Source organism: Danio aesculapii, chromosome 3 (genome assembly GCF_903798145.1).
Source record: "Danio aesculapii chromosome 3, fDanAes4.1, whole genome shotgun sequence".
Lineage (NCBI taxonomy): Eukaryota > Metazoa > Chordata > Actinopteri > Cypriniformes > Danionidae > Danio > Danio aesculapii.
The window spans coordinates 14451138-14464566 of NC_079437.1; the positions used below are offsets into that span (position 1 = coordinate 14451138).

General features: G+C 36.8%; 1 protein-coding gene across 1 annotated transcript in view; it reads left to right on the top strand.

The window, feature by feature from the left end:
* Positions 1 to 1778: 1778 nt before the first annotated feature.
* Positions 1779 to 13429, top strand: part of LOC130217414 (C-Jun-amino-terminal kinase-interacting protein 3-like) — a 54598-nt gene continuing 42947 nt past the window's right edge. Inside the window, exons 1-7 of the mRNA XM_056449521.1 lie at positions 1779 to 1798; positions 2035 to 2153; positions 3045 to 3056; positions 5258 to 5275; positions 5736 to 5793; positions 5872 to 6024; positions 11726 to 11783. Coding sequence (XP_056305496.1) covers positions 1779 to 1798; positions 2035 to 2153; positions 3045 to 3056; positions 5258 to 5275; positions 5736 to 5793; positions 5872 to 6024; positions 11726 to 11783 — 438 coding nt within the window. The remainder of the gene's footprint in view (positions 1799 to 2034; positions 2154 to 3044; positions 3057 to 5257; positions 5276 to 5735; positions 5794 to 5871; positions 6025 to 11725; positions 11784 to 13429) is intronic.

Consider the following 13429-nt stretch of genomic DNA (forward strand, 5'->3'; position numbering starts at 1 on the left):
AGAAATGACATTTCAATGTATGCTCGAGGTACAGACTCAATCTCTGCCCACTATCCTGCATTTACACTGCATTTACACTGCAGATCTTGATGGTCAATTCCTGCTTACATCATCTTTTAAAAGTGACTCGTATCCGATTGTCTGCATTTACACAGCACACAGAAAAAGGCGCAATGATCCAGAAAGTTTATGACAGAAAAGCTCTCATTTGTCCATATTCTTTTAATTGAGGCTTTTTTTAAACCAGTAAAGATTTAATGTCATGTCCATGGTGTGATTTATGCAATAGTTTTATATTAGTTTATATCGTTTACGTGGCAGATGCTGTGCTCATGCTCTCCTATTAACATGCTTAAATGTTTGTGCTACATGAGTATAAAAGCTTTTTTTGTCCTAGTACATAAGATTTAAGGTTTGGGACTCTGCTGAAGTCTTTGACATCATTCTCTACAGTTTTAATGGCGCGCGACTCATTGACAGGTGACAATCCAATCTACCTGCTTAACCTCAGACATGAGGGCACAGATTCGATTCATATCGGATACATTTCCACATATGAACAAGGTCTGAATCTGATTTGAGTTAATTGGAATCCAAGTGATTTTTTTTTCTTGCTTGCACATACATATATATATATAGATATATATATATATATATATATATATATATATATTTTTTTTTTTTAAATGCATTTGCTACTGTATTACTATAAATTACAAAAAATGATTATAGTATTACTACTAATACTATATTATTTGTATTATAATATGTTATTATAAATAATACAGGTTTAAACAAAACCTTAATTTGTCCATGTACAACTCAAAAATAAAAAAATGTGAAGCATCACATGTTGAGCAAGTCCATAAATGAAGAACAATTTATGGTTTTTATTTTCGCCATCACCACTCATGAATGTTATTTGAATATAAGTTACCATAGAAATGTTAGTTGTTTGCCCTTTATTGGTGTCGCAATTCAAGTTTATCCATGTTGCCACAAACGCACGTGGTCGAAACGTTCTTTTATTGTTAACTGAATTCTTATTTCATTGTGCTGTATAAATTACAATTTAAAAGGAGATTGTAATTGTATTTTCGAAAGGAAAACTGATTTTTAGTGATGGTTCTAGTTTTTTAAACGGTAAAATAATATTGAAGGAAGGACAGCTGGAGAGCCATATATTTTTGGTCAAAGAGCCACAGATTCCCTACCACTGCTTTAGCGGTTCAATATTCTTCACTGTCACTTACTTTTGTGGGCTTTTACACTGAGTTCAATACCAAATAGCTGTTACTTTTTAGAACCACCTTGGGTTCCAGGTGAGCTGTACCACCATTACAAAAACATGACATATACACTCTACTGATCACTGATTGGTCTGAATAATAAATAAGTGGAAAATAAGCAATAAAAATGACATATAAATCAATCTAGATGGTTTATGCTCAAAATGTGCATGGAATGTGAGGGAAACCAGGTCTATCTGCTACCAGGTCTACAGTATTTTAGTGGTCAGACACCCTCATAAAATATTCTATAGTAATTTATACAGTGTTTTTTTAAACCATACTGACACTAACACCTCCAATAGAGATGGAGATGTTGCACAGTCAGCTAAAGTGTTGCTAGAATTGGTTTTTATGTATGGGCGATATACATCACGTCACCAAAAATGATTGAGGTCATGTCCATGTGTTGTGCGATAAGTCAATATATATTAAATGTTATTATAATATTATGACAGACCTAATCGCATGTTCTTTCTTTTTGTAGGAATGGGCAGTAGTGATGAGTGGTCAGAGTTTCAGGAAATATTAGACTCCACACCAGAGCTAGATATGTGCTTGGACCCTCGAGTCTTCGGCGGAGGGAAACAGGTACGTCATTCACGTCATTAAAACAGTACACAATGCACAATCAGACCAGTAGGTCCATCAAAGGGATCACTATTTACTTTAAGAGATTCAGCAGAACTCATACAAGCTTTGCGCTGAATGGAAAGGATGACTAAAGCTCTTGTTCCCTTTGAAGTCCTTCGCAGGGCATAGTGAATGAAGCGTTCGGCATCAACACAGACTCTCTGTATCATGAGATCAAAGATGCCAAGTCTGACATCATCGGTGATGTGGACGCAGGAGCGGAACTTCTCGGTAAGAATCCTAGTTCTTATTATGACTTCATATTGAACATTCGTTTATGTTTGAACATCAACAGTTGATTGACAGTTCTTCATAAATGCAGGTTATTATTATTGTTTTTATGTAACTTGCGTTTATGTTGAATAGTTTAAAGTCTGTGTGAACCGGAAGTTGCTGAGACTTTTATTTCAGTAGGTTGATGTACTTGCAACTCAAATGGAATATTAAGTAGTGGGCGGGGCTTTCTTTTGTGCGTCATTCCTTCTATAGCAAACTAACGATAAGAGGGGCGTGGTTAAGAATATTGTGACTAAAACAATCAAACTGCATCATCAGAGAAAGACCGCCCACTCCAAATTAAAAAATAAAAAAAACATTTGATGAAGATCACACACAATTTTTGTTTGGGAGATTAACTTGCATGAATTAATTGTTCACCTAAAGAATAATATTATGCACTAAAAATGTTAAATTCACACAGACTTTAATTGTTGTTATTTTTTATTTATATTTGAAGTACCATTGCTAAGCATATGGTGGTCAAGGGCCTTGTTTATTGCACTTTGAACTGCATGCCTTTTGTCAGGAAGCCCACACTGCTGGACGTATCCCCAAAGCAAGGTCTCTTGGGATACCATGCTTGCTTCTTCATGGCTGTATCTCCTGCCCCTAAGCACATTTCGGTGTGATGAAGTTATCCCGTGTTGTTTCATTTGAGTACTTTTTTGTTGTTTATGTTGGCGGCTTTCTGATTTGTTCTGTTTTCGTTATCAAGGTAGAGCTGTTGATTTGTTTATCTCAGTGTGAAGGTGGATCTTTCTTTTGATTGGCCGTCTCACTCACTGACCCTGACCCCTCTCTGTGCTTCCTTCCCGTGTGTGCTTCTCTCGGCCACGCCCCTAGGGGAGTTCTCAGGTGTGTATCTGATCACTGATTGGTTGGTATTTTATTTCTTAATACATATATACATATATATATATATATACATATATAATACATTACATTTGCATGGATTAACGTTAGCAATAAACATAGATTGTGTTAGTTTAAAGATCACTTGAAATTATAATTAAGAAACATATCACATAAAAATATACTAATGTATGTTTTGGAGTTATGGTACTTTAAAGGGCACCTGTGATGAAAATCAACTTTTTGTAAGCTGTTTGGACAGCACTGTGTGTAGTATGCAGACCCCCTAGTTTTTCACAATTTTTTTTGTGATATCCTTATTTATTTATTTATTTTTTGCAATAGAAATGACTGATTTTGCGGGTGTAATTCCCAGAAATTTACAGCCAATTTTGCGATTAAAAAAATAAAATAAATAAATAATATATTATTTACCATATTAGGTAGCCTTCTTTGTTAAGTGTGCAATCTGACACAATGACACATCATAAAAATAAGCTTCTTTATTTTGGTCTCTTGTCACGACCAGATCTAAAACGGTAGGGATTAAGCCAAAGGAAGGTTCTACAACTCTATTTTTATCCAAAATCTTAGTTTCTCTCAGATTTCACTCCCCAGAGCATCTGACATCATGTACCTCACTCAGGACATGCGCTGGGACTTTTCCTACTGTAGTACACCTAAAACACGATTGCCGTAAAACTCGTCAATGGCAGGAAATCGTTTTCTCTCGTTAACTGCAGGGAAAGAGTTAATCGAAATTATTTATCGATTTTACACACACCATAATACCAGCCATAGATGTAAAACACAATAGTGTCCTTTAATTTTGGTCACATCCAGCGGCCATCACCCTTGAACCAGTCTCTATCATTGTAAGCTGTTTGCTGTTCTGTCTGTTCCATTGCTCTGTTTTTTTCGCACTTTCTTTTGCAGTCTGAAGCACGTCAAATGCACAAAACGCCCAATTCGCGCCACAGGATGTCTAACCGCATCTTTGCATTGACTTTCACATGTAAATCGCGCTTCATCCGCACCCCCCCCCTCAATACTCATGTAAGGGCGCAGGTGAAACGTCACTTTTCGAGAGACACTCAAATACATCATGTGTGCTGCGTATGCAACATCTATAAGTCATGTAAAACAATAAGTTTACTTGCTTAATTCGTGCGTGAATTTCACTTCATAATAGACGTAGATTCGCATCATGGGTGGGGCTTCTGTCTGCCTGGTCACTCTAGCTTCGTTGCTAAATGGCTAAGATGGATTTATTAGCATAGTAGCTGTGCTCTAAGGGTTTTTTTTTGGCTGAAAAACAGCGTAGATTAGTTCGGTGCCGTGTCTTGAGTCCACTAGATTCTTTCAGAGGTGCACCCACCTCCGTGAGTTCATCAACTTGTCCAGAAATTGTACCTGGATGATGGAAGCTTTCAGATGTGCATCAGACTGAACTAAGCCTAGTTTGTGTCGGCAAGAGGATTTCCCCTCAGGACACCCACAAAGGTCACTATGTCATAACCACACCCCTACAAGAGCAAGCTCCTGATTGGTGGCGTAATGTCCACTGAAGTTTAGATTTTGACTCAAATCACACTGTCTATTTGCGTCTTTGCATTGACTTAACGTGTAAATCACTCATGCTTGATGCCTCGTCTGCGTCAGATGTGAATGCAGCATTAGTAAACTAACTACAGAAAAGTCAAGCTTTAATAAGTAAAATGATCTTTTATACCTATTATTATTATTATTATTGACTTATAACTCTTTTTAAAAAATGTTAAACTAGATGCTAATGGTCTAATCCTATTCAGTGATTTATGCTAAGCTAAGCTAAAACTGCTCCCGCCACACCAGGAGATCATCTGATTGAATAAATAATGGTAAAACTTGGCTATTTAACTTTGGGGGAGTTGTAAAATAGGCCTATTTCCAGATACTTGTAGTAGAGACCGCTACTAATTTGTATGACTTTAATAGGTGTGTGTGTGTGTGTGTGTGTGTGTGTGTGTATTGTGTGTGATGACAAATATCTAACATGTACCTGTCTATTTTTTTTCTCTCTTCTCTTAATCCTTTATTTCAATCCCATCTCCTTCTGCTTTACTCCATTTTCTCTTAATCATCTGATCTTTCTTCACATTAATGCCTCCTGTCTTTTGGCTGCCTCCGCTTTCCCCCGTTTCCTCCTTGGCTCTCTATTTCAGTCCGGGATGATTTCTTTGGTAAGGCTCACAGCCTCCTTTTCCCCCTCGTGTTGCTTTCAGTAGTACATTGTGACTCCGTCTTGTTTTGTAGCTGTGCTTTGATTAGATGTGCTCCTGCGCTTCTGCTTTTCTAATCCTATTAACTCTGGCTGCTCAGCGCTGTGCTTTCAGATGCACGGCTTTACGGCTCATGCGAATCGTTATTTATCAAGTCATACTCCAGTTATCAAGTTAGCCTGTGATTTTTACCAATGTAGATTTAAACGAAACATCAGAAGCTCAATCATTTGTCAAATTTAAGAGCTGAGCTGATTTTACTCACTGTATTTACAGTAATAATGGATGTTAAAGTAATGATTGTAATTTTTAGTCACTGTGGTTGTAATGTCAAGCAATCAGGATGTAGTTTTTAATCTTAGTTTGAGATTTGAGGGAAAAAATTAATGGTTGCTTCTGCTAACACTGTGTATTCCTACAGGAATGGGCAAAGAGGTGGAAAATCTACTGACTGAGAATAAACAACTACTGGAAACCAAGTATGTTTTGTTTTATCATTGCACATGTACATATGAGTCCATTGGTTTTATCCGAGTCATTTTTCTTGCTGTGTATAGGAATGCCCTGAATATTGTGAAGAATGACCTGATTGCTAAAGTGGATGAGCTGTCAAGTGAACAGGAGGTTCTCCGGGAGGAGCTGGAAACAGTGAAACAGTCCAAGACTAAAGTGGACCAGAGAGTGAAGGAACTGGAGGAGGAGCTGAAGAGGTGTGTGTTTCCATGTGTTTGCATTAATAGATTAAAGCTAAGTCCAGATGACAACGATTGTTTATTTTTATATATTGTGTATTCTAGGTTTTTGTGTAGATGATTATATTGTGTATTCAAGGTTACTGTGTATAAGTTTTGCGTTCATACATGTATAATTTCAAGAAATGCCTGTGTCCACATGGAAACAAGAAATCTGTGTTAAATCAGTGTAATATGTCGACACATGCACTCCTGTGCTCACGGCGACCCAAGTTAGATTCCCACTTCGTCCTGTGCCGATGCTCCCCAAGCTTCCCTCACAATTATCTCTACTGTCCTATCGATTAAAGGTTATAAATAATTATATAAAAAAAGATAAGCTGTTGACCTCAACTGGGGATGTTTGGTAATACTTTGAGGATCTTTCCAACCCCACAAAATGTCTTTCATTGAGTAAGCGGAGTCTGGGGATCCAGGGGTAAACTCACCCATCACCCAAGCTGAGGTCACTGAGGTTGTTTGCAAGCTCCACAGTGGCAAAGTAGTGGGGGTGGATGAAATACACCCTGTGTATCTCAGGTCTCTGGATATTGTGGGGCTGTCTTGGCTGACACGTCTCTACAATATCGAATGGAGGTTGGGGACATTACCTCTGGGCAACTGGGGTGGCGGTTCCCATTTTAAAGAAGGGGGACCGGAGGGTGTGTTCCAACTGTAGGGGATCACACTCCTCAGCCTCCCTGGGAAAGTCTATGCCAGGGTACTGGAGAGGAGGATTCGGCCAACAGTTGAATCTAGGATCTAGGAGGAACAATGCGGTTTTCTTCCTGGCCGTGGTACACTGGACCAGCTGTATATCATGGGAGTATGCCCAACCAGTCCACATGTGTTTTGTGGAGAAGGCATTCGACCGTGTCCCTTGTGGCATTCTATCTAAGGTGCTCTGGGAGTATGGGGTTGTCTCATTCCTGTTTGAACAGAGCAGGAGTTTGGTTCACATTGCCGGCAATAAGTCAGACTTCTTTCCAGTGCATTTTGGACTCTGACAGGGCTGCCCTTTGTCACCAGTTCTGTTCATCATTTTTATGGACAGAATTTTTATGCACAGTTTTGGTCCGGAGGGTTCGGGGACAGGATTTAATCTGTTATTCGCAGACAATGTTGTTCTGTTGGCTTCATCGAACATGGACTGGGGCGGTTTGCTGCGAGTGTGACGCGGCTGAGATAAGAATCAGCACCTCCAAGTCCGAGGCCATGGTGCTCCACTGGAAAAAGGTGCTTTGCTATTTCCAGGTTGGAGGAAATCCTTACCCCAGGTGAAGGAGTTCAAGTACCTTGGGGTTTTGTTCATAAGTGAGGGAAGGGTGAGATTGACTGGCAGATTGGTGCAGCGGCAGCAGAATGCGGTCAATGTACCGGCCCATTGTGGTAAAGGAGCTGAGCCGAAAGGCAAAGCGCTCGATTTACTGGTCAATCTATGTTCCCAGTTTTACATATGGCCAAAAGGACAAGATCTCAGATACAATCGGCCGAAATGAGTTTCCTTCGCAGGGTGCAAGTCTTTATAAATAAGGCCAGGTGCTTTGTCACCCGGGAGGATCTCTGAGTAGAGCTGCTGTTCCTCCACATCAAGAGAAGTCAGCTGAGGTGGCTTGGGCATCTATTTCAGATGCCTTCTGGATGCCTACCTAGGGAGGTGTGTTCCAGGTGTGTCCCTCAGGGAAGACCCAGGACACACTGGAGGGACTCTGTCTCTCGGCTGGCCTGGAAACACCTCGGGATCCCCCCAGAGGAGCTGGAGGAAGTGTTTAGGGAGAGGGAAGTCTGGGGTTCTCTCTTGAGACTGATGCTCCTGCATCCCAGCCTCGGAAAAGCAGATGAAAATGAATAAATGAATAATAAAATATGTATACCACACCTATATGTGGTGCTGTAAATACACACAGAGCTAGGGATGCATCGAAGTTAAAGATTCTGTGCTAAAAACCAAACCGAATATTCTGTAGGCACTTGGCTGAAAACTGAAACTGAAAAAGCTTTATAATAATTATTTATTATTTTTTTCAATGAAGTCATTTTAAAATATGTTAAAATTAACTCCGTAACCTAAAATATACCAATTTATAAAAACATACACAAGCATGGAAATGTCCTGTTGTTGTTTTTCAGTGAGCATATGCGGGTCATGCATAGATATTAGTGATGTAATGGATCACATTACTGTTTTTGAGTCACAGATTGTGCCATTTTCCGGGTCAGAAAAAGGGGAGGAGACATATCTCCTTTGCTTTCCATTTATTACAAAAACAGCAATGCAAGACACTTGTTTTTTAAAAGCTTAACTTAGAACTGGTCATTTTAATAAAAATAAGATCAATAAATAATCAGCTGAATGAGAAAAAATAATCAAATATTTAATACTGTGAAAACGATCTTCACTACTGTCGCTGATAATGCTAAATGTATAAATTGAGCATTATAATCATGTACAATAACAACATGTTTATTTTTAGTCTCATTTTCTATTAATAACTTAACTCAAACTTTCATTACTAGACGTATCATTTTTTTGGAGAATTATTCGGTGAGACATTTTTGATGGCTGGTAGTTAAGCAATGTAACTGCTACAACTTTCATTTTAAGCGTCAAAACACCTTTAATAACCTAAGAAAGAATTTAAGTGCCGCAACTGGAGTCATTACAAATGTAGGATTAATCTAATAAAAAAAGTTATTAATCCGTGGGTCACGTGCATGCAGAATCATGGGTTATGATCTGAATGGATCACTGATCAATTGCAATTCATTACAACCCTAATAGATGTATACAAGTAGATGAGCATGATATAAACAGGGAAATAATGAACTATTTTGAACTTAGCACTGCGTTTTACTCTGTATCCTAAAACCCTGCTGCAGAGCAGGATTATCTTCATTTGTACGCTGTTAACCCTGCTATGTGGTGCCAAACATGTGCAGTGGGAAACAATGGAGTGTTAAATTGTTATGGCTAGTTGTAGCTGACTGGCTTTGCATTGTGCATTGTATTAAACACATTTTTGGCATTTAATGTGAAATATGTGACCCAGGACCACAAAACCAGTCTTAGTTACTTAGCAGTTACTTAGGCTTATTTGTAGGAAAAGCTAAAAAAACACTGAGTTAAAAATGCCAATAATCATTAAATTATTAAGTAAAGATCGTGTTTCATGAAGACGTTTTGAAAGATTCCAGCCGTAATTATATCAAAACTTATTTTTTTTGTGTACTAATATGCGTTAAGAACTTAATTTGGACATCTTGCAGGTGATTTTTCTCCATATTTAAATTTGGAAAACAAAATCTCTGTCAAAAATTGTCCTACCTGAACACACCATCAGTGGAAAGCTGATTTATTCAGTTTTCAGCTCAAATTTAATAGAATTAACCTTATTGTTGGTTTTGTGGTTTTCCAGGGTCACGTCTCAAATAGTAATGGAATACTACTGGAGTGAAGAACACCATTTAATTTCTACTTCGCTTGCTGAAGCTTTCTAGCATTTGGCATTAAATAAAACTGTGCAACTCTAGAGCTGTAACAGGTCACATGTTGCATTCAACCCGTCATTCACATTTACGTTGTAAATATGCAAATAATTTTTGTTAAACAGGGATTGTACAGAGAAACTTCAGTGTAGGAATATCCAATAATTGGTAGCTCTTTTTAAATTATGAGCAGGATTACCTAGATTTCTGTTTACCTGGGGTTTAGGTAAACCGTTTCAGGTGTGAAAAGCCCTATAGAGATTAACAGTGCAGTTAAAGGGATAATCATGAGGTGCGTCTCAAATCGTGTGCATAATATGCAATATTCTATGACATTTTGTAGCATAAATAGTATAAGTAGTGCATTCACACTGAAAAATCTGAAAAGAGTAAGTGCACTTTAAATGCCCAAATGATATCCTTATTCTACCGGTAAAAAAATTAGTGTGTAATGTTGAACCTCAATCTTTTTACGCTCATAAAAAATTTTTGAACAGCACTAAGTCTGACCTGTCAGACCTTTTTGCCTTGGGAGACCCTACCAGGGGCACCAGCAGTAATGCTCGAAGTAGAGCCGCTGCTTATCCATATTGAGAGAAGTCAGCTGAGATTGCTCCAGCATCTGTTTCGGATGCCTCCTGGACGTCTAGCTAGGGAGGACACACTGGAGGGACTATGTCTCATGGCTGGCCTGGGAACGCCCCGAGATCTCCCCCAGAGGAACTGGAGAAAGTGTCTTGGGAGAGGGAAGTTTGAGGCTCTCTCCTGAGACTGCTGCCCTCACAACTCTGCCCTGGAAAAGTGGAGGAAAATTAATGCAATGAATGAATTTGGCAATTATTAAACGTCACCTAGGAAATGGTTTGAATTTCCGTTTAGTAAAAAGATGGGTAACACACTTTATAATAACCACACACTGTGAACCAATTATTAAGCATTAGCAAACAGTGAATTCATTATTTAAGCATTAACTATTAACTATTAACTATTATTAAGCATTAATAAATGTTAGTAAGCAGTTTATAACTACAGCTACAAATGCTTAATGATTGTGTTTTCATACTTTGTTATTGATTCATTTTTTCATTACTAAATTAATGCATTATTTGTAAACCAGTGATTTAAATTGTTGCTGATTTTTTTAAGATAATTCAGAATGAGTTAGTAAATGATTAATAAACTATTTAAATTAACATTTATAATTCTTATTATTCAGGTGTTTACTAATATGCTTATTAATCAACTTCATCCAGTTTTGTGACCTAATCTAAAGTGAGGACTATTTATGCTTTATAAATCCCTTATAAATGACAATGAAAGTTATCAGTTATATTCTAAACAGGAACACAAAGTAAATAAACGACTTTATTCATTTCTATTATTTGAAGATGCACAAATAAATCTGCATCAAATGAAAAATAAGTCTTTGCAACCTTATCTAAAATAAAATTACTGTAGTTTAAACATCACTAAATAACTTTGAAATGTATCATAATATATTGTTAAATTTATATTGTTGTTATCCAATTTTTACAGTAATTTAACTTTTTAAGATAGGATTGCCAATATTATTGTTCATTTAATACTAAGCCTTTAATTGTCATTTATAAGGGATTTAGAAAGCAGAATTAGTCCTCACTTTAGATTAGGTCACAAAACTGCATGAAGTTGTGTTAATAAAGCATTTATTAACATACATAGTAACCATTAGTATATGCCTGAATAATAAGAATTATAAATGTTGATTTGAAAAGTTTATTAACTCATTCTAAATGATCTTAAAAACCACCACTCTTAAATGATTTGTAAATAATGCAATACTTAATTTAGTCATGAAAAATAAATCACTCACAAATTATGAAAATACAATTATCAAGCACATTATAAATGTGCTTAAGTCATTTGTAGCTGCAGTTATAAACTGCTTACTAAAGTTTATTAATGTAGAGTTAATGCTTAACAAATAATGAATTCACTACATGCTAATGCGTAATAAATAATTTATAATGTGTAGTTATTATTAAGTGTTACAAAAAAAGATTACTGTTCTATTTGGGACGACACTAAACTCTACACTAAATGATTGAGTGTCATTTGGGATGCAACTATGCCACTATTTGTGATGTGTTTTTGAGCCTTAAAGTCCCAGCGCCTGCTCTCTGATTAAAGTCTGAATGCGTCTCTTTCATTACAGGTTGAGAGCTGAAGCATTAGGAGCATCTCAGGACTCTAAAGACGAGGGTGGAGAGGATGTAAGTAAAACACTTCTGTTCTGTCCCATTTAAGCACCTTTGCTGTGCTCCAGAAACTGCTGAGCTGCTACACTGGTGTCAAATGATGGAAACTTAATTATGTTTTCTTCAAGAACACCTTGTTTCAGCTCCGTTTTTAACAGCATGACTTATATCCATACTACTTTAGGGAGATCCAAGTGTCCTTTAGGGATTCATGGTGCATTGTGCATTGTGCTTACATGCTCACTTATTTCTGGACCAGAGCTCTTAAGTCCCAAATAACCAAATATGTATTTATGATGTCATTAATTGGCTGATATTGAACTCATTTGAAGCTTTTGGCAATGATATAAAAAAGGCTAATACTGATGGGTATTAATTGCATGTTTTTTAATAATTAAATATTTTTTCTCAGTGCAAAATTGTTAATATAATCTGTCCAAAATATCAGACCTGCATTTACAAATGTACAAAATATCAGATGTGCCTCGGGAAATTAGCTGGTATGCTCTCTATGCTCAAGCACTGGCACAAAACTATTGGTTAGTTAAGAACTAGCTAAGCTAAGAACTAATCAAACAATATAAGAAAGCAACTGCACATTAGTGAGGTAATTTATTTCTGCATCATATATATATATATATATATACAGGACACCCCTCACAAATCTATCTTTTAAATTCATAATTTTAATAGGAAGCTATACAATATTATATTTGTGCACATACATTAGATTAGTCAGTACTGAAGCCAAATCTGAAGCTTATCTAACAAAATAACTTGCATTGAGAAAAAAACATTGTTAGAAAATAATAAGTCAGGTTCAAAATTCTTGTTTCTTTTTTTTAACAATAGTCAAAGGGTTTTGAGGAGATTTGATCTCTTTATATCACTCCACAATTCAACTGCAAAAGTACTTTTTTAATAAACTAGATCATAATAATGAGGCAAGTTACCTCTGTAAAAAACTTCACAATAGAGATTTGACTGTGATTGCTGCTGAAGTACAGATTTATAGCTCAGTGCAAATATGTAATGCAATTGAAATCTACAGACACTAGGGGCCCTATCATACACCCGGTGCAATAAGGCACAAGGCTTGTATGACGCGATTTGTTGCTATTTTCAGCCCAGTACAACAGTAATTTAAAAGTTTTGCGCCACGTTGTTTAAATAGCTAATCCATTTTCACTACTTTGTGGACTCATGGGTGTGCTGGTCTAAAAAGGGGGTGTGTCAAGGCACGTTGCTATTTTGAAGAACTGATATAGACCGTGCCATTGAAATTTGATCTACAGTCCAGTGCAGAGCACTTTAGTTATGCACCTATGCGAGTCCATACGCGTACACATTGCTTAATACACATAGGATGTACAGCGGTACACAAATATCTGTGCAAATAAAACAAAATTTAAGGATTAAAATATTACAAATATTATTATTTTCTACATAAATATAAAAACCACAGCCTCCATGCCTTCACCTCAGGGGGCTTTTTTCAGTTTATTCATGACAGTTTGCATTTATATAATGTTATTATCATTAGCAGTATAATTTATTATATGAATATTTATATTTGTTTTAATAAAAACAAGTTTAGATTTGTCTACCTGTCGGGTTTTGGAGACACATGCCACATTATATGGGGCATAGGAAAAGGACGT